The sequence below is a fragment of the Pseudovirgaria hyperparasitica genome (assembly GCF_010093815.1).
Source record: "Pseudovirgaria hyperparasitica strain CBS 121739 unplaced genomic scaffold EJ05scaffold_11, whole genome shotgun sequence".
Lineage (NCBI taxonomy): Eukaryota > Fungi > Ascomycota > Dothideomycetes > Acrospermales > Acrospermaceae > Pseudovirgaria > Pseudovirgaria hyperparasitica.
In genome coordinates this window covers 1,267,974-1,289,298 of record NW_022985559.1, presented here as the reverse complement: position 1 = coordinate 1,289,298, position 21,325 = coordinate 1,267,974, and the positions used below count along the sequence as shown (strand labels likewise).

General features: G+C 51.1%; 9 protein-coding genes across 9 annotated transcripts; 6 read left to right on the top strand and 3 right to left on the bottom strand.

Annotated features, from left to right (window-relative positions):
- Positions 1–616: 616 nt before the first annotated feature.
- Positions 617–3,961, top strand: EJ05DRAFT_441371 (Pkinase-domain-containing protein; the record flags this gene model as incomplete). The annotated part of the gene is made up of 3 exons (XM_033741983.1): positions 617–1,347; positions 1,414–3,226; positions 3,413–3,961. The coding sequence occupies 3 exons, from the start codon at positions 617–619 to the stop codon at positions 3,959–3,961; spliced, it is 3,093 nt and encodes a 1,030-aa protein (XP_033599147.1).
- Positions 3,962–4,282: 321 nt separating this feature from the next.
- Positions 4,283–5,749, bottom strand: EJ05DRAFT_73044 (uncharacterized protein). Its single transcript, XM_033749933.1, has one exon. The coding sequence runs from the start codon at positions 5,339–5,341 to the stop codon at positions 4,604–4,606; it is 738 nt and encodes a 245-aa protein (XP_033599146.1). The 5' UTR covers positions 5,342–5,749; the 3' UTR covers positions 4,283–4,603.
- On the top strand, positions 5,458–6,350 carry EJ05DRAFT_72993 (uncharacterized protein). Its single transcript, XM_033749932.1, has 3 exons — positions 5,458–6,016; positions 6,064–6,079; positions 6,135–6,350. Exons 1-3 carry the CDS (start codon positions 5,573–5,575, stop codon positions 6,161–6,163), a joined length of 489 nt encoding a protein of 162 aa, XP_033599145.1. The 5' UTR covers positions 5,458–5,572; the 3' UTR covers positions 6,164–6,350.
- Positions 6,351–6,653: 303 nt separating this feature from the next.
- EJ05DRAFT_73046 (uncharacterized protein) lies at positions 6,654–8,276 on the top strand. The gene is made up of 3 exons (XM_033749934.1): positions 6,654–6,814; positions 6,862–7,472; positions 7,533–8,276. Exons 1-3 carry the CDS (start codon positions 6,797–6,799, stop codon positions 8,131–8,133), a joined length of 1,230 nt encoding a protein of 409 aa, XP_033599144.1. The 5' UTR covers positions 6,654–6,796; the 3' UTR covers positions 8,134–8,276.
- Positions 8,277–9,181: 905 nt separating this feature from the next.
- On the top strand, positions 9,182–13,313 carry EJ05DRAFT_532530 (uncharacterized protein; the record flags this gene model as incomplete). The annotated part of the gene is made up of 3 exons (XM_033749077.1): positions 9,182–11,229; positions 11,308–12,737; positions 13,030–13,313. The coding sequence occupies exons 1-3, from the start codon at positions 9,518–9,520 to the stop codon at positions 13,311–13,313; spliced, it is 3,426 nt and encodes a 1,141-aa protein (XP_033599143.1). The 5' UTR covers positions 9,182–9,517.
- Positions 13,314–14,595: 1,282 nt separating this feature from the next.
- On the top strand, positions 14,596–15,433 carry EJ05DRAFT_477788 (uncharacterized protein). Its single transcript, XM_033744315.1, has 3 exons — positions 14,596–14,729; positions 14,775–14,848; positions 14,906–15,433. The coding sequence occupies exons 2-3, from the start codon at positions 14,801–14,803 to the stop codon at positions 15,044–15,046; spliced, it is 189 nt and encodes a 62-aa protein (XP_033599142.1). The 5' UTR covers positions 14,596–14,729; positions 14,775–14,800; the 3' UTR covers positions 15,047–15,433.
- Positions 15,321–17,140, bottom strand: EJ05DRAFT_512317 (ALG6, ALG8 glycosyltransferase; the record flags this gene model as incomplete). Its single annotated transcript, XM_033748321.1, has 2 exons — positions 15,321–16,689; positions 16,749–17,140. The coding sequence occupies 2 exons, from the start codon at positions 17,138–17,140 to the stop codon at positions 15,321–15,323; spliced, it is 1,761 nt and encodes a 586-aa protein (XP_033599141.1).
- Positions 17,141–17,932: 792 nt separating this feature from the next.
- Positions 17,933–19,402, top strand: EJ05DRAFT_502185 (RNA-binding domain-containing protein; the record flags this gene model as incomplete). The annotated part of the gene is made up of 2 exons (XM_033747218.1): positions 17,933–18,418; positions 18,473–19,402. The coding sequence occupies 2 exons, from the start codon at positions 17,933–17,935 to the stop codon at positions 19,400–19,402; spliced, it is 1,416 nt and encodes a 471-aa protein (XP_033599140.1).
- A 369-nt stretch (positions 19,403–19,771) lies between these two features.
- EJ05DRAFT_502184 (uncharacterized protein) lies at positions 19,772–21,190 on the bottom strand (the record flags this gene model as incomplete). Its single annotated transcript, XM_033747217.1, has 1 exon — positions 19,772–21,190. One exon carries the CDS (start codon positions 21,188–21,190, stop codon positions 19,772–19,774), a length of 1,419 nt encoding a protein of 472 aa, XP_033599139.1.
- Between the last annotated feature and the right edge of the window lie 135 nt (positions 21,191–21,325).

The window sequence follows — 21,325 nt, the reverse complement described above, 5'->3', positions numbered from 1 at the left end:
AAGACCTGCCACATTACCACCGTCGTGTTCGCCGACGTAGCTGCTGAGTTCGCCACGCGTCATCTCGGTCATGAAATGAATGCTATGCTCTATAGCAATTACCCAGCCCTTATTGACGAGTTCGAGTGTCATCGACCCTGATCCTACTGCTCAGCCCTCCGCCTCATACTATTTAGCCCGTCGCAGAGAAGAGCTGGAACTCTTGTGCTTGAACCAATACAAAAGCCACAGCCATTGACGTGTTCATATTGCCCCGGGGGGTGGAACGTCGACCCTCCCGGAGAGTCGTAGACGGTGACGCCCGGGAAGATACAGGACTGGCGCTTGAGCTGTACGAGACGAATTGAACAAGGTGGGACGTCTCAGTATATCTCAAAACCACTGCTCCAACTGTGCAGTCGGCCTCGACATTAGTTACACATTTGTCTGTCCTCCATTTCTGCTCTTACCTTCGACGCAGTCACAAGTCTTTTTCGTCCTCGAATTCACATAACACATCCACAACGGCCAGAGACTTGCTCGTCTATCCAAGGTCTTCTTTAGGCGCCAGCAGTAGTGCCCTTATATCTCTCCTGCGGCTCGTGGAGGTTAGGTGGATAGCCGATCATCATACCAGATGGACGGCTCACAAACGCAAGTGTCAACACAAAGGAAGGATGACCCTCGACGGTTTGGACGAAACAACTCAGGCCTGGTGGAGGGAGACATTTCTGATGTAATCTGCATTCTCCATCCTGCCTCTATGGCTGCCTATAGGATTGTTGCTTCTACAGCTCAACATGCGCCGGAACATGTGCTACAGAACCAATCACTTATTTCCAAAGATGGATCTCCAGTGCCGTTAGAAGAGCAAGAAACGTTCAAGCTTGAGAACCCAGGGGATACTTCGCATTTCGGGCTCGACTTGGCACTACGTTTCTCGACTAAGACTAAGGAGCCATGGTCGGGCTTCGTCTTTGGAAGGAACGCCCATTTTTGTGATGTAGTCATGAGCGTTGACTCTGTCAAACGTGTTAGCAACAGACACTTCCGCATTTTCGTCAAAGACACTGGGATTGTTATGTTAGAGGATACGTCAACCAATGGGACCATGATTGACGATATCCACCTGAAAGGCAAATCAAAATCGTCTAGGGGTACAGCGACGCGCATGTTGACGCCAGGTGCCATCATTCACATTGTTTCAACTAAGCCAGATGAATATATTAAGTTCATCGTGCGACTTCCTTCAAGAGAAGGTTACAAAGCGGAGTTTGAACAGAATCTTCGAAATTACAGACAAGCATGTCGTCTTGCTGAGGTGAAGCATCTGGGCACCCCACTACCAGAAGGTGTTGACGAGGCGCCGTACAGTCAGAAGGTTCATAACCACAACAATCAGACTGCTGTTGGATCAGTCTTATCCTCCAACAGGGAAACCTTCGGAATGCACTGGAACGGCGACAAGAAGTACAATGTGGTAGGCCAGCTTGGTAAAGGTGCTTTTGCGACTGTATATCTATTGGCAACCGCGCTTGACGGCAATCTGGTAGCTGCTAAGGAACTCGAGAAGCGAAGATTTATCAAAAATGGGCAGATTGATCAACGGCTTGATAATGAAATGCGCATCATGCAAGACCTTCGCCATCCGAACATAGTGCAATATATTGACTATCACGACTTCGACAAATACCTATATATCATCATGGAATACGTACCTCATGGAGATCTCCAAGGCTATTTGGCTGAGCACAAGGTCTTACCAGAATATCGGGCAAAGCAGATGGCGCGCCAGATTCTCCAAGCTCTTCACTATCTACATCAGAGAGACATCACACATCGCGACATAAAACCGGACAATATTCTCATTGCTAGTTTTGATCCATTCGAGGTCAAACTCACGGATTTTGGTCTGTCCAAGGTCGTGAAGGACGACACAACCTTCCTGAAGACATTCTGTGGCACCTTGCTATACTGCGCTCCGGAAGTTTTTCCATTCTTCAAGGATACGCAAAGCTCCAAAAGACGTCGACCTGGAGGGCATGGCCGGAAGCCATTCCACTCCTACAGTCAATCCGTAGATATTTGGTCCTTCGCAGCCGTTCTCTGGTTCGCTTTATGCGGACAGCCTCCTTTTAAGGGTATCACTGACACCAATGGCAAAGGAATGTTCAACCAGATTACGACAACTGACCTGGACGATACTCCTCTACGACAAGAAGTGGTTTCTGATGACGCTATTGATCTGCTACATCGAATGTTGGATACTGACCCATCGAGACGACTCACAGAGGTGGATTGTCTCAAACACCCGTGGTTAAATGATGGCAGCGTCATATTAGACAATTCTAGTCTTGGTGTCATTCAAGAAGAAGAGGTGGATTCGGACGTTGAAGAAGGACTTGAGCACACGTGGGACCCAGCAAGCGCAGGCGCAGAGCAAGAATTCTCTCAGATGAGTCTAGGTGCGCAACATCAAGGTTTCGACGATGAATATGAGCCGAATCCATTGGACTCACCAGAGTTCAAAGCGATGGTCACTAGGCCGTATCCGTCTAAAAGATTTAAGTCTGATCCTCTATTTCCACGAAATCAGACTCGCGATCTCGATATGGAGGACATGAGAGACGACTCTTCAGATTCGATACATGGTCCTACGGCTGGCGATAGTCAGACTCTACCGGATCCACAAGCACGACAAGTCGACCGTAATCCTCGCTTGTTTGGCGAAATAGGTGGCTCTGCTTTACATAGCTCTGGAGTCTTGAATGCCAGAACCCACCAAGCCTTAGACCTACGAGATGCTTCAACATCCACAGACGATTCTGAGTTTGTTGATCTCAACATGTCAAGAAGCTATGACCTGGCCTCCCCAACAGGACTTAGCTTGGAGGGCACTGACTCACGCTTCCGCGATATGGAGTTGATACAGGACCAGGCTGCACCATCACTTCATACATTTTCGGAAGGCACCAATGGAGTCCATTCACCGCATACACCCAATGTTCCTCCCTCAACTGTAACTAATTTGAGTGGTAGCAGCGGAAAAGAGGAAGAGACTCCCAAGGCAACAGCGCAACCCTTCAATCGTCGAGCTGAGATTCCGATCAGTGCCTCATCCTTTTTTGATCCTCACGATCCTTCGACTCACAACGTTGAATACGCTTCAAGGGTTAGTGGAATTGATTTCTCTCAGCAACCACACGCCTACGTGACATCCCGAAACGCAGCAATAGCCCTAGCGAACGTCGTAGGTGAGGCTGTGCCTAACAACAATATACCTATCACGTATCCAGCTCTCCCCGCCGTCTCGAATGCACATATTCAAGGCAATCCTATGGCTTCTGGGGACGAGACTGACGTCATAGATCAAGCGGCCCGGGATATGGGCCTTGATTTTATCACGCAAACCACCATGGAAATGGGGTCTGAGAACCCTATCACGCCAAAAGATCTCCCCTCATCACAGAGTGCTCCAGGGACGGACTCAGCAGAATCATCATCGCAATTCGTCCGCCCGAATACTCGTCTTGGACGCCTCACTAGTATTGACTCCATCGCCAATATTACAATTAACCTAGATAGCCCCTATACCTCCTTTGGCCGCTGGCCAGAATGCTCAGTGCAATATCGTCCGGTCGACGATAGTCGTGTGCCTAAGAAGGCGTTCGAAATATGGTTTCATCACCCAGAAATAAAAGAGTATCTGGAGAACGGACAAGATTTCACACAGCTAGAGGGTCTACACACAGGAATCACAACGTGGAGCTCGCAGGGCATCTGGATCAATGGTGTCCATCTGACCAAACTTGATAAGAATGGTCGAACCAACTTCGGGCGCATTCACACGGGTGACATTATCACTGTGTTCAAGAATCCTGAGACCAAGATGAAACTGCAGTTCAAGGTGGAACTTTTCAAGGGCGAGGGTGCGAAGGTCAGAACCAATCGACGCGAATTCTTTATTCAGAGGACATTCTGAGCAAAAAGCCAGGCTTCTCGTCGCACCCATCCCCACGGCTGCAGGTTACGCATACGGCGTAGCAAGCAGTCTTTTGGGTGCACAAGTTACCAAGGCGTCTTTCAGAAGGTATTTCGGTTACAACCGTTCTCTTTTTGTATGATAATACGAAACGCAAACCTCATGCTTGGGCATAGATCGGGCAGACGCACTGTGTACGCGCAGTTGTCAGAAACTTTGTCTGGTCAATTAGACACGACACAAATAGCACAATTAATAAATGACATCGCCATGGTGTTTTGTGCAGAGAGTGGCCTCCTACATATGTACGGACACCCATGCTGTGAACACAACGCCTCTTACATCTTCCCGTGTTTCAATTGCGGCTCATCCTCGTCGAACAATCGATTTAGCAGCGTGATCAAGCTAAAAGCCGTCATCTCCCTCTTAGCCTCAGCAGGTACTTTGATCGATACCAGCCGTCATCAAAAGCACCTCCAGCATCCAAAAACCGTCAATGCGTACGTGGAGCGCCGACTCCCACAGCATCCAGTAATGACTAAGAGCCGGGCTTACTCTTCAACCCTCGCAGCCGCGTCAGCGGCTCTCCGTCCACGCACACCCACTCAATGTCTTTCGCAATGGATAAGCACGCCCCACCCCTCAAACGTCCCCCAGCACAACCCCTCTATCCACCGACTCATTCCTGACCGCACAACATAGTCCCCACGCCCACCTCCCCAGCAACGCCAGATACACCCCAAGAAGCACTAGATCCCACCAGCTGCCCGAGCCGCCAAACGCGAGGTATATCCAGAACCAGTAGCCGAAGAACGCCAGGCATATGAACCCGGTAGTATATAGAAGGATCTTTGTGGACGTGGGATGTCTTGTGGTTGTTGTGCGGATATCGCCTGGGAGTGCGCGCAGGATGCGTGGGAGGAAGAGTACTTCGGGGAGGGTTGAGGGGGGGAGGGCGGTGTTGGGGTCGAGGATGCGGATTGTGGGCATTGTGGTGGTGGAAGTTGCGAGGCGGGAAAAGTCGTGAGATTGGGAGGGTGCGTGGAGGGAGGGAGTGGTGGGTATGGCGCGAGGAGATATACTTGAGCTGGGAGTTAAGAGGGGAATAGGGGAGACAGAGTGAGATATACTGTTTAGACACGGCAAAGGGAGGATTGCGGCTCGGGTCGGACTTGTATTGGACTGAGAAATGCGCGTCGGTACTAGAATTACATATGAGAACAGTTGCGCGCGGTCACGTTTCTTGGTCTCTACTCTTCTTGGCGCCTTAAACGATGTCTCAACTTCTTCACGCTGGCATTGTTGAGGTCGGCATATCTGAGAATGCAGTTTAGTAATTGCCGGCTGGAACACGTTGACGTTCCCACAATGGTTCAGCATCGATATCGTTTCTCGGTCCTTTATCCTGGGTGTAAGCTGCCTGGCCTATAAATATCTCTGGCCCCCAAATCGTATCGCTTCAGACTCTTGTGGTAATTGGCTTTACAACGCCAGAGCATGACTAGTTAAAGCCTCCAATGTGTGAGGTCCCACTCGCGGTCTGATTCTCACCTTTAAAGCCTACGAGGCCCCCAGGGACAGATGTGATGCTCTTACGAACACTAATAAACGATGTCTAGTCATCATGGTGGTGGCTACGAGCTGCACGAGTCCCACCATATGTCTGAATTTGAGCCGCAGGACGAGTATGATCCGCACGACGCACCACAACTAGATCAGCAGCATAAAACCTTATTGGCAACCACAAGACCTGCATCATCCGCAAGTACACAGCACCAGCGAGCTTTTCGGCAACGTAAAGCAGAATGGAGTCCTCGTCACACCTTTCTCCGCGCTGTCGGTCTTAAGATTGCGGCATCCTGGGCATATAAGCGTGAAGATCCGAAAACCGTTGTCAGTGGTTCTCGTTGGATAGCATTTCAGAGATTGGGTGTACATTTACTGCCCGCTGTCTTCACGCTTCTTGTGCTGTTGATGAATGTCATTGGTGTTTACAATGGCCCCGTGATATCCACTGGTGGCAACTTTGCGTTACAAGTTGCATCAAAATTCCATGTAAGTGTGAACGTATGTTTCAGAGCCAGCATGCTAATAACAAACAGGAACTGGCGATTACAGGTTAGTCACTAGCGATATATAAAGTAATGTATCTCAGCTAAAGTGCACCAGGTAGTCTTACGGTCATTGTCAGCGACATCGTGATCCATCGTATTACTAAGGACGGTATTGGACTTGGTCTGTTAACATCTTCATTCCAGTTTGCTGGCCTAAACTTCCTTTGGTCGTCAGAGCTATGGAGTCATTTCTCGAAAGAGGCCGCCGCGAGGGCAAAAGTTCGAGTACTAGTCCTCTTAGTGGTTTTTTGCCTTCTTGCAAGCTTTGTCGGTCCGTTTTCTGCATTGCTATTCCTTCCTATTCAGTTATGGCAGCCGTCTGGGAGCACGGAATACTATATTGCGGGAACGCAAGATCAACTATGGCCACAACGGCTTACTGCAGACCACATAGGTCCCCAGGAATGTCATGCAGTTCCTCCACCTCCGCGTGAATGGTGCCTTACTGGAGGGTGGCGCAGTATGTTAGGCAATCTCCCTGAGACGACTGGGCCTAATGTCGGAGGATGGGACTACTTTGCTAAGGGCAACTTGCCTCCTCGTATCATTCAAGGCCATCGTCCTGCGACGGAGCAGAACTACACGACTGGCTCCAAGGAGACCTGGATATACGCTTTGAAAGCAGCCCAGCTTCTCCACACAGAGGATCTTGGACATGCCAATGAAATTGCATTCCAGGTCGTAAAAGCCCACAAGACGCGTAAGTTACGTGATTTCGTCGATGGGCGATTATCCAAAGGTGAAGGACCGGTCGCATTAGCTCGGACTGTCTGCTCAGCTCCGCAGGTCGTTCATAATGATACCAAGAGTGTTGAATTTCCGGTGCTGCCCCTGGATGCAAACTGGCGGACCAAGACTACGGTAGCGAGTCTTGCTGATGGACCCATCAAAGCGATTGATCTTAAATCAATTCCCACCAAAGGTCCCATCGAGTTCCTCCAGGCGCAGGCTACTTGGATTACTCTGCCCGACGATTTTGGCGCCACGGCAGGACTTGTGTTCACAAGCCATAATGCATCCACTACAATAGTCCGTGGCTGTTCCATAGACGCTCGGTGGACGCCAGGTCAATACATACAGGGTCGTCAGGCTAATTTGTTCGCCTGGCAGCCTTTTCTTGGTCCTCTTGCGGCGCCAGACTCTGATGCTACAATCCAACTGCCTGCTCAACTCGACTTGTTCGGCCCAGAGCTCAAAGATCTTCATTCACCAACTCTGAAAGCAGACCAGACGTGGCTAGATGCCCTAGCGCCTCCATCCGCAGCTAGCCAAGGAAATGACAGTTACACAATGTCGACATTCGATACACTTCTCAACGTAACAGTGTTGAACAATCCTAGCTTTGGCACTGAATCAGAAGCCAGTATCAACGCGGACTTTCCCCGGATATTGCTTGAGTAAGTCTTGCCACATCAAGATGCTGTCTCAGATATCACAACTAACCTAGTTCTTTGAAGATTCATCACCGATCTATACTTCGTCGACGCCATTTCGCGCATTGGCCTCAACCTCCAGTATTCCCATGATCCAGCCACTGGTAATCCGCTCAGCAGTATCATAGACCCTACGCTACGTTTGCCCATTGCGGGCGATCCCCCAGATCGCATCTTGTTCGGTGGACCCACCTTCGCCAGACCGCCAGCCGGCTTCAACTACACAGTCCTGCACCACAATTGGTATCGCTATGGCCAAGCTTGGATGCTGCACGATTATCCGCAGTACGTGTCTGCTGCCGTCTTGCTCTTTACTCTGCTGCTCGCAGTGCTTCACGCCGGGTTCATGCTATGGCGAGCCGAGTCGAGTGATGCGTGGGACTCGATTGCAGAGCTGATCACTCTGGCGTATAATTCAGGCAGAGGAGATAATGACGAGGGGATCTCGAATGCTGGTGCTGGAATCACGAATTTGTCGACGCTGAACAAGGTCGCGCAGGTCAGAGAAGTTAGTATGCAGAGAGGTGAGGGGTCTGATGGTCAGCGGAAGGTGGAGTTGGTCATCACGGATAGGGGTGTTCATGATTACGGGCACAGGATCGCTCTAGATCAGGGCTATAGCTAGATTTGTTGACTCATGCTGATAAACTAGACTTATAGATATATAGAGATAGACCAGTACTGGTATTATAGTACTCTATAAGTATAACTCGAAGCTCCATACCAGTGCTCTCAGATAGTCTTTCACAGCCCAATCCATATACTCACAAGATCCAGCGCTGCACGTCACCACCACGAGCCGCTAATAATGAAGCTCATCACCACATCATACGATATGCGCATGCGGGGACACACAATGTAGGAAGCATAAAACACCAATCGTAACCTGGCAGCACAGCAACGAGCATAAACTCCAAGGCATGCCTTCTGTTACGAGAAGATCGTGTGAGGAAGAGAAGGAAGATCTGTCTGGTGGGCAAGAAGGATTTATATAGTAATATGAAGGTAGGCTATTGTAGATGGAGGGTATGGATCCTACCCGACGGGCTTGATTGTATATGGGCTTGTTCTGCTGGGTGTCTTACCTGCTGGTTGGGTGTTCTGGGTGTGTGAAGGATGGATGGCTGGTGATTGATTGGTGGGGCTGATACTGTATGGGAGTAAGGCTTTGGATGCTACTGTCTATCTTAGTACAGGAACAATGCCCGTCATTATTTGTGATTAATGATGAGCATCGATGTAAGCTCTTAGCAATACTCGTCATCAACGAAGATGAGCCGATGGCTTCACGTGGAAATCCACGAGGGGATAGTAGTCAACCAGCAGACTTGAGACTTTAGAAAATAAGAAAACGTTGCTACTTAATACTGACTATGATCACTTTTGCTTCAATCAACTTAGTAATCTATCATAGAGTTGATTAATAGTTAGTCTAGAATGCAATATTATTATCTTATAATATCACTAATAGGTCTCATTAACCAAGTAATCTTTATCTCTATATCTAACCTACTATAATAAGCTTATAATTTTAAAGTATAACATGTATACCAGAATCTTTCATGTCAAGATAGACCAATATGACGTTATTATTGTTGCCTTAGGCATTTAGTAGGCACTTAGTACTACCCGATTGAGACTGACGTGAATCCTTCTCCCCGCAAACACAATCACGCCAATTGAGTCACAATGTCTACAGTCACTATCGCTTCTGCCTTTTGCTCCCAAGACTCGACATGTCGTTTTTGGACACCGTTCGAAACAGAGAGCGGTGATCTCACAAGAGGTCGTATGGGTCATACACGGATGAGTCGATGACTGGTTCATTCGAAGATGCTATATGTATATGCATTCATGCTCGTGGATTTCCTATCTCGCCCCAATTGATCATCAACAGAGCCTCAGTGGTACAACCCTGAATGTGGTATTCGTGGAAAGCCTATCTCGTTGAGGCCTCGTATACAAGGAACAAGGTTGACTGCCTGCTCACAACGGGCCTGTAGCCTATCATGGCTGGATCTGCACAGTCTCATGATCTACTGATCATCACTGACGCAACATACTCCATGAGCAACTACCTCGAAGCACTCCAAGATGCCCTCCCAAAGATCATCTCGGTGTCGTCCCTGACCAACTGCTTCGCGCGGATTGGGTTACTGGCCTATCGGGACTATTGCGATACAAAACTAATCGAATGGTCTGGATGGCTGGATCAAACCGGCGGACCATCAGAAATCGAACCTTCTAAACTCCTGAATCTTGCAGAAAATCTCGACGCGACGGGGGGAGGAGATTTTCCGGAGGCTTTGAAGACTGCGCTGGCAAAGGCGTATGAAGTCATGCGGGAGGATGCCTCGACCCTGATTCTGCTCTACACAGATGCTGCTCCACATTCGTCCATGAATGGCGAGAAGGACCGTTCCAGTAATTACTACCCTGAACAAAAGGCGCTTTCTAAGCCTGACTCTTATGGGGGATACGGCCCGTTATTCCAGGATTGGATATCTGCTTGTAACATCCTATATGAGGGCAAAAAGAAGGCCACGGTCTTCTGCTTCATCGAGAGATGGGGAATTGCCGAATTGGCGGGGTACTACCAGTATCTATCACTCGTCACTCGTGGTATGTGCGTATACCTCAGTAATCCGAAGCCAATCGATATATCACAGGCCACCGTAGAGACTTTGCTTGCTTGGATGAGTGTGAGCAAGGCTGGCCCTAGTGAGGAGCGGAAAGTACATGCTAGTCTAGCCAGGTTTGTTCGGGTGAAGGGGATCAGGAATCTGAAGAATGAGAAGGATGCTGTCAACGCTGGGCTATTCGACAAGCAGACATGCGCTGAAAATACTGCCGAAGTCGATTTTACCTCAGACGTGCTCAAGAAACATCTGCCGAAGAAGGATCAAGCTGTCCTAGACTTCGCAAAGAGATATACACAAGACAGTGTCTACAAGGACATAGTGATACGAGAGCTCACAGCAATCATTCAGAGGGATGTTTCTGCCATTTCGCTGAACCCTGTCTTCGGTAGCCTTTGGCGCGCAGTTTGCAATGACAGGGGGAACGCGAGCAGAGACACTATCATCACAGCTTTCGGGGCAGCTGTTGAGCGACTGTCGGACGCAGAGGAGAAGGCCCGGATGAAGCAGTGGCTCGAAGAGTCGTACGACTACACGGCAGAGGTACTCGATGCCATCGAACGTGTCCCGGAAGCCGAACGATTTCCCTGTGTGCTGCTCGATCCAACTCTTGCATTCACCAGAGACAATGACGACCAAGCCGACGACGCAGACATCAATCGTGCCATCACTGGTTTCCGTCGTGATGAGCTTCTTGAGATCGGACGGTCCTGTGACTATCGAATTCTCAAGCGACTTGGGAAAGTCCTCACGCGTCTGACATTTGTCGACTCCGCCAGCGATCTTCCTGCTCATCTTGCCGATGCAAGTCATGAGAAAGTAACAAAGCTTCCCATGGCCCTCGCAGACAAGAGATATGAACGCAAGTTCTGGAAAGTCTTACTTCATCTAGTCGTACCTGGAACGATGCTTGCTGCGCGTCCCGCAGCCTTACTCGCAGCACTGTCGATTAGGCTTGGTATCAAACCCCTTACTAGGCCGGCCATTGAAGAGATGATGCCATGGAGAACACGTTGGAATAATCTTGAGATTCCGGAAACGTGGAATGTTGGTTGTTTGGGCCTACTCCTTGATGCCGACAGGTCTTATCGGAGTTCTGCAGACAAGAAAACGGTCCCTAAAGATATACATGACATACAACTGGATAGAAACAAGATTAGCCACGAGTCGACCGAGGACAAGCAAAGGGTTGGCGCAAATTCCGGACTCCTACTCAACGAGGATCGTGCGCTCTTCGATAAGCTTGTATCGTATAAGATGCTGGAGCTGAATCTCAAGACAGATCTGCCAGCGAAAATCACTTGGACACCAGACAAGACGAGCATGCCAATTGGGAAAGTAATCGTCTGTCGGGGCTGCAAATTCCCTCGATCAGTCACAATAATGAGCACTGGCGGACGTTGTGGACTCTGCGCCGTTCCGCAGTCTGGTTGGACCTCTGCCCAAGTCAGGGGCGAAATGATCGCAAGCCGGGTATCCAAGGATGACAATGAAAACACTTCCGCAATCTGGGTCGAGTGCAACACTTCAACATGCAGAGCACAATATGTCGTCTACAATCCCAAACAACTCAACATCCGTCCCCGCTGCCACTACTGCCGCGCTCAAGCCGAAGGCGAGACAGATCCCGCCCCCTGGATCGAATGCCACAAGTGCTTAAGCCGCGTCATCTGGCCCAAGGAATACCGCACCAGCACCCTCATCGACTACTTCACCTGCATCGCCTGCACCGAAAACCGCGACACCATCATCGAGCGCACCACCACCGCCGAACAACTCACAGCCGAAAACGGCACCTCCTGGCTCATCCGCAACGACACCACGCACCCACCCTTCCCCAACCGCACCCTCTTCCACACCATCTCCACCACCGGCACACGCGACTTCGCCTCCAAAATCACTCTCTTCCCCCTCCCAACCCCCCAGCTCGTCCTCGCCGGCAAACCCCTCTTCAACACCCCCGCCCTCCTCGCCTCCCTCCAATCCTGGGTCCTCCGCCGCCGCTCCGAGTCCGCCTCCTGCAGTCTCTGCTTCACCACCCTGCGCAAGCCTCTCCTCCGCCCTGCCTGTGGCCGCTCGGGGTGTACACAGCGCGTCTGCACGCCCTGTCTGTCAGGCTGGTACGGCCTGAACGGCACCGGGCGGATCATCAACACCGCGGCCCTGCACTGCCCGTTCTGTCGTCGTGCGCCGGCGCCCAAGACGCTTGCGAAGTGCGGCATGGGGATCAGGGCGTTGGCGGGGCTGGGCAGCGCGGTGCGGGATCGGGGCACGTGGATATATGCTTGGTGCGGGTCGTGTGGTACGGCGAAGAAGCATATGGAAAGGGTGTGTGCTAACGGGGCGCCTGCTGAGATTACGGATTTCAAGTGTCAGCAGTGCGTGGAGAAGCGGCGGAAGGGGATGCGGACGGTGACGGTCAAGAAGTGTCCTGGGTGTGGGACGGCTACGGCGAAGACGTATGGGTGTGATCATATGGCGTGTCCGGTGAGGATGTGTGGAGCACATTGGTGCTGGCATTGTGGGGAGGCGCCGGAGGATGGGAATATTTATGGGCATATGAGCCAGTGTCATGATGGATATTATGCGGGTGAGGAGATTGTGATGTATGCGTATGAGTCGGATTACGAGTCTGATGATTTCGAAATGGTTGCTGACCTCGGTTGACTCACACGCATGTCGTGCTGAGCGCCTGGCGTCTGCGTGTTTGGCGTTGACTGTATTAGATTTGTTTAGATGGTTCACTTGTTGCATTGTGGAATTAACTAGTTATGCTGTGTATTCGTGGAAATGGGGTATAAACGAACGGGTCCTACAGGAATGCAATATCTGAGGGGTCGGTGCATTTTCTGACTCCAGCTGAACAATGCGTACACATCAAGGCGTCGAATTGGATACAAAGGGGTACACGGGATCCTCACTTGATCTCGGTCTTGCCAAGCAGGTCCGCCAGTTCGTCGACCTTGCTGTCTTTTTCCTGAGCCACGTTGAGCTCCTCCGCTTGGTCTGCATTTGCCAGTTCGCGTGCGGCCTTCTCTTCAACCTCCACACTCTCTTCCTCCTCATCTTTGGTGTCATCAACATCATCGTCCTCTTCTTCATCTTCATCATCATCCTCGTCGACGTAGATCTCGTCGTCATCTTCATCTTCGGTAGGTTCGTCTAGCTTGACCACCGCTCTGAGCGCTACCAGATCGTCACTGTCTTTTAGTAGTTCATTATCATGGATGATCTCAAGTGTCGTCAATGCAGGGAGTTTGGGCTGAGCTTGAGTAATTGCTTTGAGACCTTTCGACTTGAGCTCGTTTCCGCTGAGCTTCATGATTTCCAATTTCTGGAGACGGCCGCTCGAGAGGGCCTTGCCTAGTTTGACCCCACCCGTGCTCGTGAGATAACAGTCACCGAGACCGAGTTCTACGATATCTGTCCAAGTATTGACGACCTTGGCCAATGCATCTGATCCCTTCTTTTCAAAGGTATTGTCCTGGAGATCAAGCACTTTGATCGTCTTCGTGTGTGAAAAGCCCTCCAGAACCAAAAGAGAGGTTCCGTCTGGCCGGATACCGTTCTGAACCATGCGAACGGTCTGAACGCCGTTGTGTGCCGCATACGCTTTCGCCCAAGCAGCCATACTTCCGTTTTCTAATCGATTCCTACCACAGATAATGGTTTCGAGGTTTGGAGCTTCCTTGCCCTCCTTGCGAGCCTCATCTTTCTTCACAGCCAGAGCCGAAAGTGCATCAGCAACGAGAACACCGGCAGCAGGCCCGAGACCATTGTTATTGAGATATAGGTGGCGAAGCGGGGCATGGCGAGATAAGAAGGAGACGAGCGGAGTGACCGTGTTCAAGCCGAATGCATTATCATTCAGATTGATTGTGTGAAGATTCGGTAGTAGAAGTAGCGATTGGAGGATGAAGTCAATAGCAGCAGGAATCTCAGATAGAAGCCGACCGGTGAAGATGTCAGCGAAATTCGCGACCTAGGCTCACTGTTAATGGAGGTGATTTTCTCTAATATAGAAGAGTTGTAGCCTACCTGTAGCTTCTTCTTCTCTTTCAGAACATCTGCAAGGGCCTTCGAAGCTCCTATCCCAAGCGTATTGCCCTCAAAGATAACTTGTTCAACGTCGTCGTCGTCCACCAACTGCTTGATGTGCGGAGCAATGTCTTCCTCAGAGGTGAGCTTCAACTGCTTTCCCTTCAAGGAGAAAGTCTTCAGATCTAGTGCAGCCATTGCGTTGTAGATCAAGGTACCAAAAATAAAGTAAGGAAGTCGAAAGAATGTGCGTGTGGGCGGTGAGGTTTGTCAATTGTTTACGTGGGGTGTTTTCATTCGCAATCTGGCGGGGAGGTCTAAGTCTGCCGATCCTGGTAAGGTGGACCCTTGCTCCTTACACAACATGAATCGATGGATCTGGTCTGGCGTACCCGTAAATTCGTTGCAGTAATGGATTTGTCATTTTCGATGATTATGAGCGCATGAACGAGAACGTGCCCATCAATTATCCTGCAAGCTCTGAACAATTCGTCCAATACAACTTCGTATAGCTCCATTTCAGCCATGAGCGCTATATCAACTTGTGAGTCTCTTCAAGCAAAGTATGCGATGCCGCTAATATCCTTAGCAACACCGACAGCGACCTCCGGCAATATGGGCTCGGAGCTGAAGGCCACAGGCGCAGCACAGCAAAAAGTCAAGGTGAGCTCTCCGTGTCCGCAAAGAATGCGATCGCGAGTCTTGGGCTAATGTGGATAGCCCTGCTGTGTATGCACAAACGAAAAAGCGCAACGAGACGAATGCATGCTCTTCTCGACCGCCTCCGAACCTCAAGAACACTGCAAGGATCTGGTATCAAAGTACAAGACCTGTATGGCAGGCTACGGATTCAAGATTTAGAAGAATGTTGTGGTAGAGAATAGTGTACGAGTATGGAACAGCATTGCGAGGCGTCGAATACAGTCGGTAGTAGAGTGGATGGGAAATAGTGCATGCACACATGGTTGGGATGTATATGATAGACAACGCGCCTTAGGGTCTCGCAACTTTAATATCTTCGAACATTGCCATACGGTCCATTGGATAATAAGGTATGATTCTGTAAATACTCTTACTTTTATTGTACAAAACTTGGGTATCTGGTATTTTAGCATAGGCTCGACGAGTGCGAGCATCATTGCGACTTCTTTTCCATGGGCTCAGCTTTCGGCGATGCCCAGGCTACAAGGTGACTTTCTTTCAGAAGCGTCCAAACGCACCAGATATAACAAATACCAAACCCTGGTGCCCCTCCTAGAACGTTGGCAACGACCCATAAGTCAGGCTTGTTTTCAGGAGGCTCCACAAAGCCTTCCGCGACATGCCAAACAATCATACCAACGTAAAAGCTCAAATGAATCAGCTTTGTCAAGGTATTCAACCCACCAGGAATGCCTGATCGATATGCCGAAAGAGATGTTGGAGGGAGGCCCATCAGATATGCCCATAGGAAGCCGAGCGCAAAGTATGGAACCCGAAGCTCATCACGCTTCAAGAGAGGAAACATCGTCCAGATGCCTAGCATGTTTGCAAAACCAACCCAAGCTCTCACCGATGGAAGCAGGCCGTCTTGCCCGCTAAGGAGGAGTGTCATTGGTAGCAGAGGTAATAGTACATTCTTCTCATGGACTTGATATGAGCATAGGAAAAAGCCCCATGATGTAGCTGCCAATGCCAAAGGAAGTAAGACCCGCTTTGGTCTTACAAATATGATGATGCATGGTGGAGCAATGGCGAAGAGCGTTGCTAGCAGTGCGGCGCGTTGCACGAACACGGATGAGTATCTGTTGAGCTTGTGGAACGTATGGAGCGCACACCAGAAATTGGCAACTTTGTCTTCAAAGAGGCCCCTTGCAAAGGGAAATATCCGGTGAAGTGACTGGGCGAATTGCAGTAATGCTGGGTAGTATAACGCATCTCTGTCCAGTCGAAAAGGAAGCGCTGCTAAAATTGGTGGCATTGGTAGATGCTTGATAGGAATGTTGCGATACTGCTCATAGACGACGCCGAATAAAAATGGCGCCCATACGATTGCAAAAGATAAAATTGTTATCAGCGCAATGCCGACGAATTTGAGGGGGCGCACACGAGGGAACACACAGATTCCACACAAATATGCAAATACTGCTGGGGACCAGAAGAGAGCCATCTGCTTGAAGCCAAGGGAGCCCACGAAAAAGACGCAGCCCCAAAGATGCCTCCCAGCCAACATGCTTGACACACTTGCAACGAAGAGTCCAAGCATGACAGTATTGAACTGGAAATGTCCATGATCAATCAATATTGCGCCTGGTTGCATAAGGATAGCCACAAGAGCTATGTATGATTCCCACGTATTAATGTGTTGTAGATGTGACAGATGACGGAGGCATATGATGACGGCCGGTACGTATACGAGGTATTCAGAAACAAGGGCGGTCGCTCGCATGTATATCTTGAGGTCTGGATCATCTAGAGCCCGAGAGTCCATAATGGCAAACCAGGTGGGATTGATGTAATTTCCCCTGGATTGTGTTAGCCTCAAGGCAATCTTTGAGGTGGTGATTCGGGTTAAATGGCTTACAACTTCCCCAATACCCAACTGTGGTAAGCTGTCAAAGGCGGATAATCAAGACCCCACCAGTCTAGGTCATGGAAGTACCATTGAGAAGCTGGAAGATGTGTTGTGATCTCCATCCAGTGTCTCTGGGCCTCAAAATCACCATGCATCGGCGGCGATTGGAAGCCTGAGTATCCCCAAAGTCCTGTCGTCCATCTGAACAAGCCTACCACCATAAGGATGAGAGGCAAGAGGACCCATTGCGAGATAGGACCTTTGACAGGCCACAAAAAGGCGACGAGAGGGAAAGCCGGACTTTGCTTCTTGGTTTGCGCATCGACATGTATCGTTCCGTGATTTGCGTAAGCAGATGGATCCTCCAACCTCCTCCGCCGTCGAGGCTTATGTGCGGACATGGTGGTCCAAGAAACGATCCAGAGGTCTAAAGAACACTGACTTGTGCTTTTCTCGTCTTTGGCTGCATCACAGCAACACGCTCGCTAAAGCTATGGAGCTGGAGCTGGAGCTTTCACGGCAGCGCTAGACTACATTAGGTATAGAAGGGCGGAAATCCAGGCGGTGTGGAAAAAAATCTCGTTCAGAGTGTCTTAGTGTGCAAAAGCTCGGGCCTTTCTGCCCGCCACTACAAATACTCTCGTAGAACTTTTTTTTCTCGCGCTCGCCTGTAATCACATTTCTGCACACACACACATTTTCGACGAGGGTTGGCACTGGTTACTCAAGAATCTTTACTTGACGTAATCCAACACATTGGGTCAGACGCATACATACAAACAGAACAAGTCAGTGGGCATCAGAGATCTCCGTCCTTATCAGTTGTACTCGTCCGTTCGTCCTGTCGCACAATCGCAAGATGGTGCAAAGGCATATTTCAGTTGGGCTGTCATACCAGTGGGCTTTGGGGCATTCAAAGACTGCTTGCTCGGCTTTTGTGGGAACACGTTCGCCCTGAAAGCAGTCTTCGTGGGCTTGTGGGCTTTTACTGCTTCACGCAGTATACTTGGGTCGTCGCAACAGAGTGTACTTGTGGCGTCTGGAATGACAATTCCTTTCGTCCTCGTCTCTCAGATACATACAGAACGCTTTTCTACGAGGGGTCGCTTCGGCGTCATGTCCACAATCGCAAATACGTTGCTGCTGAGACAGCTTACTGACTACTCATTTTTAGATCATAAAACTTTATCAAGATGGGCAAATCAAAGGACGCGAAGGTATCTTCGAAAAAGACCAGCAAGGATGTATCCTCCAAGGTCAAAGATACCAAGTCCTCCAAGTCTGCCGCCACTCCCCAGGTCAAGTCGAAGTCCGTTGCCAAGGACGTTGCTGGCAAGGCCGACAAGAAGAAGTCTAAGAAGGTGAAGGAGCCCACTCCCGAGCCATCATCCTCTGAGAGCGAAAGCTCTGCTGAAGAGGAGGACTCCGCGAGCGACTCTGACTCGGATTCCGAGTCTGAAGTTGAGGTGCCCGCACCAAAGGCTAACGGTGCTTCTAAGAAGGCCGCCACGCCTAGTGATTCAGATGACTCCTCATCCGACGAATCTGACGCTCCTGAACCCAAGCAGGCTGCTGCTTCCAAGGACGAAGACACTTCGGATGAGAGTGACGACAGCTCCGACAGCGAGGCACCCGCTAAGACCAACGGCGCTGCCAAGTTGAATGGCTCCACCAAGAAGGTACACCCGCCCACCTCAGATCCCTCATTGTGCATAGCTAATGAATCTCATCAGGCTGAAACTACCTCCGACTCTGACTCCTCCGATTCTAATGACGATGAGAAAGACGATGACTCTGACTCGAGCGATTCTGATGAGGAGGAGGTACCCTCAAAGAAGCGTAAGGCTGAGGACGATGACGAGCCAGTCGCAAAGAAGACCAAAACGGAAGAGTCCTCTGACGATGGTCCCAAGACACTATTTGTCGGCCGCCTCAGCTGGAGCGTTGACGACGACTGGCTTCGCCGAGAATTTGAGCAGTTCGGTGAGATCACTGGTGCTCGCGTCATGATGGACAGAGCCACTGGCAGATCCAAGGGCATGGGTTACGTTGACTTCGCCGAGCACGCTTCCGCCAAGAAGGCCCTCGAGGAGGCCCAAGGCATCGAGATTGATGGCCGTCCTTGCAATCTCGACTTTGCTACCCCCAAGCCTGCCCGTGATGGCGACTCATCCCGCCAAAAGTCATTCGGTGACCAGATCGGTGCTCCCTCCGACACTTTGTTCGTGGGTAATCTTTCTTTTGATATCACCAACGACGTTCTCCAGGAGGGTTTTGCCCAGTACGGCACTATCACTCGCGTCTCCATCCCCACTGACCAGGAGAGTGGCCGCGTCAAGGGCTTTGGATATGTCGGTTTCAGCTCCGTCGACGAGGCCAAGGCTGCCCTTGAAGAATGCCAGGGCGTTGAGATTCTTGGCCGTGCTTGCCGTCTTGACTATTCTCAACCCCGCGCCGATCGTGGCGGCGGTGGTGGCTTCGGAGGTCGTGGAGGTGGCCGTGGAGGCGGACGTGGTGGATTCAGCGACCGTGGTGGCCGTGGAGGACGTGGCGGTGGCCGTGGTCGTGGCGGAGACCGTGGTGGCCGTGGAGGACGAGGAAACTTCACTACCAACCGTGGTGGTTTCGGCGACTTCAAAGGCAAGAAGATGTCCTTCGACTAAGCAACACCCACCCACTACATGCCGTCCTGCGATCATAAATAGCCATGAGTCAATCGAAGGTAAGTATAATGATGTGATCATTGTCGAATCTATGCTCGGATCTGTACGATGAAGAAGAAGCCAGGTTTTGTAGCTCCGAAGATCTGTACTGCATGTCCTTCGGTGTTCAGGATCAGGCTGGTAAAAAGTTTCTTTTCGGGATACACACAGTTCCTTCTACTACGGTACTGGTGTATTTCATATATATTCCTTTGCTTTCCTACGTATGAATACAAGTTTCTTTAATGATGCTTCTCCTATTCACACGTGATGCTGCCTTTTGAATTGAGTTTGTAACGTTTCTGCGATACAACCTCTCCACACACTGCTTCACGATCCCCACCGGACGTCGGTCTCGTCATCCATGGCTGCCCCATAATCATCATTGTCCCCATATCCTAGCCCATAATCACTATCATCACTCAATCCCTCCCAAGGCCTATACTCGCGACAATACCCATCCCTCAAGAACCGCCCATACGCCTCCCTATCCTCCAGCCCCGTCCAATCAACCTCATCCTCCCACCACGCCTCACCCTCACCCTCACCCACCTCCTCCTCACCACCACCACCACCATACACCCCCACACCAACACCCCACCCCTTCCGCCGTCCCAACGCCCCCATCCCCCCATCCGGAACACACAAATCCCGCACCTCACACCCCTCCCTCACCCGCACCACAAACTCCACTTCCTCCCCAACCATATGCGTGTCGCGCATAGGATCCCAGGGCACGACAGAGGACGCGACAGCAAGCGTATCCTCAGAGACGCAGAAGCCCCATGCGCGCACACCCGTCAGCACGGCGGCGAGCTCGGGCAGTCTTTCCGCGCGAAGGTGAGTGAAGAGCGGGGAGGAGGTGACGAGGGGTAGGGCGAGGGGCGGTTCCATGGCGGCCCAGGGGTTGCGGGCCATGTAGCGGATGCGGAGGGTTCTGAAGTGTGGAGTTGTAGGCGAGTGCGGCGAGTGCGCGCAGAGCAGCAGTGCGAGCGCGTAGCTTGCCAGTTCGACGTTGAACCATTCTGCGCGCGTCAGGCCGCCGTCGCGGGTATCCCTTCGGGAGCGGAAGCGCAGGGATGTGGTGATGCACTCCAGACTGGGCATGTCGTGCGCGATCAGGGTGAAGAGCGGGCGGAGCTCGAAGGAGGAGATGCGTGCTAGGACGCTTGCGCTGCCGATGTCGTGTGGGATGGTCGTCCATGCGAGCTCGAGATGGCGGAGGAGGGCTAGACGGTTAGGTTCGAGACTGGGAGGTGGATTGGGGTTTGAACAGAGCGCGTACGCGCCGTCTCCGACTATTTTGTCCAGGGAGGAGGGGAGAGGCGAGCATTGCGCCCAGGCGATGCGCTGTTCGGGCGTGAGAGGACGGCGGAGCCACGGCGTTTTGATCTTCTCGAAGAGGGCTCTCAGGACCCATGGGCCGCCGACGAAGCGCACTTTTGTCCATCGGAAGCCGTATTCGACGCCTTCTCTTGCGATCTGTCTGTTGGCTAGGAACCAGTACCAGTGGAGCTTGAGGCAGATGTCGACGGGGTCGCCGCTGCTGCCTTGCTCGTCGCTGAGCTCGATTTTGGTTTCGCCGGCCCAGCCGGGGGAGTCGGAGAAGAGGTGGGCGTAGACTTGTTCGCGGAGTTCGAGGGGGAGGGATAGGAAGGATGTGCGAAGGTGTGGAGTTGTGGGTGATTTGGAGGGCGGTGGCTCGTTCTTTGAGGGACTGGACAGTGTTGATGGACATTCGGGATGCATTGCTCTGAAGCAGACGCAGTCGTCTTGTGGCGTGAGCTACACGCTCGAGTGGGCCGAGAAGTTCCTTTGTTCAGCTTGCTTCGAGTGTGAAAGTTTTCTTTTTGTCGTAAAAACGTGTCGCGCGGCGTGGTAGCT

What these genes read in the sequence shown, in the direction of transcription:
- EJ05DRAFT_73046 (XM_033749934.1), top strand. An exon ending in TTTCCCCGGATATTGCTTGA is followed by an intron (nt 7,473 to 7,532) that starts GTAAGTCTTGCC and finishes AGTTCTTTGAAG; the next exon opens with ATTCATCACCGATCTATACT.
- EJ05DRAFT_73044 (XM_033749933.1), bottom strand. Translation starts at nt 5,341, where the DNA reads ATGCTGAACCATTGTGGGAACGTCAACGTGTTCCAGCCGGCAATTACT.
- EJ05DRAFT_477788 (XM_033744315.1), top strand. Translation starts at nt 14,801, where the DNA reads ATGGGCTCGGAGCTGAAGGCCACAGGCGCAGCACAGCAAAAAGTCAAG. An exon ending in CAGCACAGCAAAAAGTCAAG is followed by an intron (nt 14,849 to 14,905) that starts GTGAGCTCTCCG and finishes TAATGTGGATAG; the next exon opens with CCCTGCTGTGTATGCACAAA.
- EJ05DRAFT_72993 (XM_033749932.1), top strand. Translation starts at nt 5,573, where the DNA reads ATGTCTAGTCATCATGGTGGTGGCTACGAGCTGCACGAGTCCCACCAT.